Source organism: Colobus angolensis, unplaced genomic scaffold, assembly GCF_000951035.1.
Source record: "Colobus angolensis palliatus isolate OR3802 unplaced genomic scaffold, Cang.pa_1.0 Scaffold125, whole genome shotgun sequence".
NCBI lineage: Eukaryota > Metazoa > Chordata > Mammalia > Primates > Cercopithecidae > Colobus > Colobus angolensis.
Genome location: NW_012113697.1, coordinates 2,826,293 through 2,832,374, shown reverse-complemented (window position 1 = coordinate 2,832,374; position 6,082 = coordinate 2,826,293). Strand labels below are relative to the sequence as shown.

General features: G+C 51.1%; 1 protein-coding gene across 1 annotated transcript in view; it reads left to right on the top strand.

Moving 5' to 3' along the window:
- Positions 1–5,657, top strand: part of ARHGAP44 (Rho GTPase activating protein 44) — a 208,936-nt gene extending 203,279 nt beyond the window's left edge. The window contains exon 22 of the mRNA XM_011933290.1: positions 4,060–5,657. Within this exon, the coding sequence (XP_011788680.1) occupies positions 4,060–4,199 (140 nt within the window). The 3' untranslated portion in view covers positions 4,200–5,657. The remainder of the gene's footprint in view (positions 1–4,059) is intronic.
- Positions 5,658–6,082: the final 425 nt, after the last annotated feature.

Sequence of the window (6,082 nt, the reverse complement as noted above, 5' to 3'; positions counted from 1 at the left end):
CGTGAACCCAGGAGGCGGAGCTTGCAGTGAGCTGAGATCCGGCCACTGCACTCCAGCCTGGGCAACAGAGCGAGACTCCGTCTCAAAAAAAAAAAAGGCTAGTCCAATTTGCAACTGTGTGCTGGGTCAGATTTAAATATTACAGGGAAGAGCCATCTGGTGATTTGGCTTCTTTATTGTTGGATGTAATTAATGTTGAAGGTGCAGCTGCTGTCATCTACCCTGAGGCTTATTAAAAATTAAGCAAATTTCTCCCTGGAAAATGCAGTGAGCACCCCTCCCATCTTGGTGGGTCTTGGTGCTGAGGCGTTGTCTCCTGAAGCAGCCCATGATGGGCGGGCACACGCTTGCTGCCCTCGGGGAAGGTCACAGCTGCAGAGGAGCTGAAGGTCACCAGGTCTCCAGGGCCACTCCTCCCAATGTGTCGCATCTGCTGACTCTTCCAGCCACCCCAGGGAAGGGACATAAGGTAGTGTCAATACATAAGCAATAGAGGAAGCAGAAGATGGCTGGACGCGGTGGCTCACGCCTGCAATCCCAGAGATTTGGGAGGCCTTGGAGAATTAGGCGTGGTGGCACGTGCCTGTAGTCCCAGCTACTTGGAAGGCTGAGGCAGGAGAATCGCTTGAACCTGGGAGGTGGAAGTTGCAGTGGCCCGAGATCACGCCACTGCACTCCAGCCTGGCGACAGAGAGAGACTCTGTCTCCAAAAAAAAAGAAAAACAAAAAAGAATGAACAGAAGATATCAATGGAGAAGCAGAAAAGAGCAGAAGGAGAGGAGAAATTGGGGAACAAAAGTGGGCAACAGAAGGCCCGGGAGGACAGTGCCTTGAGGGCTCTGAGAAGCGGAGTGGTTCACGTTCCATCTCGCAGGTTGAAGAACTCCTGACCTTCAGGATTCATAACGTCCCTCGCCCTATGCGGACCCTGTTTTAATGTCCTTTTGGCAGCAGACTGTTTTGTCCTGTACGTTCAGGTCTCAGCCAGTGTAGAATCCATCATGGTTTGGTGTGGCCTGCCTGGGACTGTGATATTGGCATAGCTTTTTGTGTGTGTGTGTGCGTGTGTGTGTGTGTGTGTGTGTATGTGTGACGTTCATGTTTTGTCATGTTGATTCCTTTCTCCGAATCCTATCATTGTGTTCTTGCAGCTGTGTGACATGAATGGCGCAGTTTTGGATACGTGTGAGGGGGATTTTCAGGGTAAGCTGGCCCCGGCCTCGCCCCTCCACCCCGCTAGCTAGCCAGGCCAGCTGCCCGCTCCTCCCCTCCGCTCCTCCTCTCTGCATGTGGCTCAGACCATCCGCATGGCAGCTTCACTCTCCAGCCTTCCCTGGCCTCAGCAAGGATGAGCTGATCATGAGCTTATTTGGCTTTGGGGGACCCCTAGCCTCTTTTTCTTTCTTTTCATTAGGAGTTGCTGGGGGAGAACCCAGCCAACCCCTTTTCTGTACCTTCTCTCTCACTAGAATCACATCTGCAGCTCCTCCTCCTCCGCTCTCCCTCAGGTTTAGACTGTGGAGCGGTAACACATCTGTTCTTCCTATGAGACGTTTGTGCTGGAGACGCCTGTGCCCAGCACCCTGGGGGACATGCACCTGCTCACCTTTGTTTAGGAAGGTGTCCTGAGGGGAGGGCATACCTGCTGCAGCCCAGCACAGGGTCCACACCAAGGCTCGGACCCCATTTTCTGTGGCCCTGAGTTCACACCAGCAGATCTCCCCTTCCAGACTTAGATCCTAACGTCTGGCTTTCTCCAGGCTGAGACTGCTGGCAAATCCTGAAGAATCCGTATCAGAGCTCATCCTGCTCCCCTTCTCCCTCATCCCAAGTGGATATGGCCAGACAGATCCTTTCTATCCAACTCAGTCAAATCTGAGGGAGTATTTATATCAGTATCTGTTTGGTCTCCTCCTCCCATAAAAAGTAAATGCTCAAAGCATAACTGAGGGAAGGGCATGAAGGAAGCCAGGACTTTGGTGTATTTGCCTCAGTAAGTAGGGGTGGCCAGAGTAAACCAGGTCTTCCCCCCGATTTGGCCCATGGTCCCGCAGAGACTACCAAGAGACACCAGGGTGTCTAGTGCTAACAGACAGTTCTCGTGGCAGGTGCTTCCAGAGTGTCCTGGAAACAAGCAGCCAGTGCCCCTTTTCCCAGGAATGCTGATGAGGGCTTCTTCCCCCGAATCCCATTCCCTTGCATAGTGACTCTTCTCCCTTAGGAGTCTCTTTAAGGCATCAACAAGGATAAAGGTATGACGGCTCACACAAGTGCTTGTTCTGGGTCCATCTAAACTCATCACCGCCCTGTATTATTCCCAGGTGACTGCTGAGGCACAGGGAAGGTAGGAAACTTGTCCAAGCTCACGCTCTTCCTGCCTGGCACATTTGGGATTTTTGAATCTAAGCGGGAGAGCTTGTGTTCTTACCTGATAGCGAACCCTGCACAGCGAGGTGGGCCCAGGGCCACTCAGCCTCACACCTGTGCAGAGACATGACCCAAGCAGCCGGGGAAAGGCAGAGGTGGGCCTGAGGCCACCTGCTTCAGAGTAATAAGTGGCACTGGCTCTTCCTCCAGCCCCATCCCCTAAATCTCTGCTTCTCCATCAGGCAGCAAAACGAAGACTGGAAGGACATGAGGGCTGCCTGGGGGGTGGGGCTAAGGGAAGACCTTTGTCCCAGAGCTTCCATGTTTGTATGATGTCTTTCAGGACAGTGTCCAAATGTATGTCTGTACACTTAGTATGGTATTCCTCAGTCTGAACATTTGTTCCCTTCCTCTGCCTCCTGAAGTGCTGCTCCCAGCCTCGCAAAGCTAAGTGAGGGCCAGAAACTAAGCGGGCAGGCTGGGCGTGGTGGTTCATGCCTGTAATCCCAACACTTTGGGAGACTGAGGCGAGTGAATCACCTGAGGTCAGGAGTTCGAGACCAGCCTGGCCAACATGGTGAAACCCAGTTTCAAAATACAAAAAAAAAGGCCGGGCATGGTGGTGGGCGCCTGTAATCCCAGCTACTCGGGAGGCTGAGGCAGGAGAATTGCTTGAACTGAGGAGGCAGAGGTTGTAGTGAGCTGAGATTGTGCTATTGCACTCCAGCCTGTGCGACAAGAGCAAAACTCCATCTCAAAAAAGAAAAAAAAAAAAGAAAAAAGAAAAACTAAGCAGGCAAAGGAGGGGGACAGCATGACGAGAGTAAAGAACCCAGGGGATCTGTGGTTCTCTGGCTCTCTGATGTAGCACATCCCGGAAGAGTCAGCAAGCACAGCCTTGTCAGTGTGCCCCCCAGGGCGGCGGCTGCAGCAGCAAGGCCATTTTTAACATGCTGTGGCAAACAGACTTTGTGTCCACTCAGCTGCCAGTCTAAGGACTTCTGTCGTCTTTGCCGACTCACAGATGTCCAGACACTGAGCTGTTATTTTGAGTACGTTTCTCTTGTTCATCTTGCCGGGAAAAAAATGACCTTTTAATGCTCCTAATAAGGATGTCACCAGAGGTGGGGGTTTTCCTGCAGTCAGGGACAGTTGGCATCAATGACGACCAGGGTCCTGAGGGAGACCTTCTACTCCACCCATGTCAGCCATCCAAAACGCAGCCATTTCTTAGAGTGAGGACACTGGTTCAGGGTTCCCCGATTCACTCATAGACTTGAGAGGAGAAAGGGGTACTTTTCCACTGTCTCACGTCCTGTCCCTGCAGATTCTGGGGAATGAAATGCAATCTGATATACATCCCCAAAAAGATGTCATTGAGACTTACTCAGCATCCTTCTTAACAAGAATAAAGGACCCTGTGGCTTGGCAGGGAAGCGCTGTTCTGGCCTTCCTGTCTGAACCACGGTGGCACATCCTGGGTGCTTTGGTTCTGCCAACTTACGAGGTGGAAGCAAAGCAGGCATGACCACAACCTGATTGTGCAACAAAATGCTTAAACCAGCCTCCAAATGATCTATCCCTAGAATACCACCACCCCTGCTTCCTAAGGCTGACACTGTTTGCCTGCAACTAGGTTCTCATTTGCCGGGAGGCCCCCTTTCAACCGCCTTTCTCTCTGCCACCTTCCAGATCTTGTCCACTTTGATATTCCCTCGATCCACATAGAGCTCGGGTCGACGCTCCGCCTGAGTCCCCTGGAGCACATGCGGCGACACTCAGTGACTGACAAGAGGGACTCGGAGGAGGAGTCTGAGAGCACCGCCCTCTGACATGGCACCGCCCATCCTGCCTCGCGTGTACATACATCACAGGCCCTAGGAACGCCGCCAGGAGCAGCGTCCGTGAGCTTGCCAAGTGTTCTCTGCCGGCTCTTTCCTGCCACTGCCAACGCGAGGTTGGAGTTTGGCAGAAAATTGTGATCTCCAGTCCGTGTGGTGATGCTGGTGGTGCAGATTTTGTTTGTTCCTTTCGGGTGGTGACTTCGGCCTTTTGTTTGACCTTTGCCTTTTGACTTTGTGCCTCTTTTGATCCACTTTCAGCCTCCATGCCAAGCAACACCCCTATCTCCATCCAAGGCTGGTCAGGAACGTCCTTTGCAGGGTCGGAGTGGTGCGGGAGAGGCTCACTTTGCCTGGTTAGACCCGAGGGCTGCTACCTTTTCCTCGGACATCTCATGGCAGGTCTTGCAGGAGCAGTTTAATGGCCACAGAAAGGAAGCAGGACAGCAGGGCCCCTGTCACCCACAACTAGACCAGGTCCGGGATTCTAGCAGTCCTGGGGCACTGACCTTTGCCAGCCACTCGGGGAGGGGGGTGCCACTGGAAAACCTTTCAGGCTGCCCCCATCAGTGGGCTCCAAAGTAAATGACTGAGAACAAAAATTTGTTTCACTTCCTAACAGTTTTCTTTTTTCCACTGTGTGACTGAAAGCTCCTATATCATTTTCTACTTCTGAATCTATAAAACAAGCCTGACGGTGTCTGGAGGCCCCAAAGGTGGCCTCCGTGTCCCCAAATATATTGGCTATATGAGAGTAATTTTACTCCCCTAGGTACCTAAAGGCACCCAGCTCACTAGTCTGTGGGGTCCTGGAGCCTGCCTCTTCTTTCTGGAGGTTCAGACTGAATAGCAATAATTATGTTACCCAAAGCATGTGGAGGAAAAGTGAAACCGCCACGGAGACACCGGCTCACGGGCTGGGCCTGCGGTGCGGCCTGCTTTGCTCACCAGCGTCAGCCGCTCATCCCTTCTCATGAAGTCCCATCCGGTCACGGGGACGAGGGCCGGGAGGGCACCGGGGAGCCTCTTCACACTTGGGGATTAGGGGAGTGAGAAAAGATTTGGGCCATGCATGCAAAGTCAAAGTTTAAAATTTTATCCTTTTAAAATAGATGATATAATATACCTATACATGATATAATATTTGTATATATGAAATCTCTCTATATTTGTTTAATTTGAGCCATTCAATCTAAACCAATGTACAGGTGTACAATGAAAAATTTAAATGCTTAGTTATTTTTCCCAACAGTGTAAAGTCACCCTCCTCTGAGAGTGGGATGTGCAGACTTTTGATGTTACAGCTTTGCTCACTTCCTGGCAAGGGCAGTTCACGCCTCAATTTGTAATGGGAGTCTGGGGTAAGGGTGGGGGTTGAAAGTTATCTTTAAATACATGTACAAATCGTTGTCAAAAGTAATGTTATTAAAATAGGTTTATTATCCCTGAGCTTGGCATCTGTTCTGGCTTTAATAAACCTGCGGGGACGTGGCTGTCAATCTCGAATGCGCGCCCGGTTGGCACCTGAAGGTCACCACTAGTGTTAAGCAAGTCGCTGGTTGATCTCTCCCTTGTCACTTGAGTTTTTAAAGCGCTTTTCACATTCTCCCGGGTAGGGAGAATATACAGTAAGTACTAGATTCGACTTGGAAAATGCTCTTCATTTGTCAAGCACTCATCTGCGTCTGTAAATCCCACAAAGAGGACAAAAGAAACCAGCTCCGTGTGCCATTTCTCAAAACCTTCAAGGGCAAAGTGATCCCCACTCTCGGTATAGAAACAACAGAGCAAATCTATTGTCTCCACTTTTTTACCCAGAACCACCAGAAGACTTCCATTTCCCTGACCACTGACACTAGCCCGGCCAGGCTCTC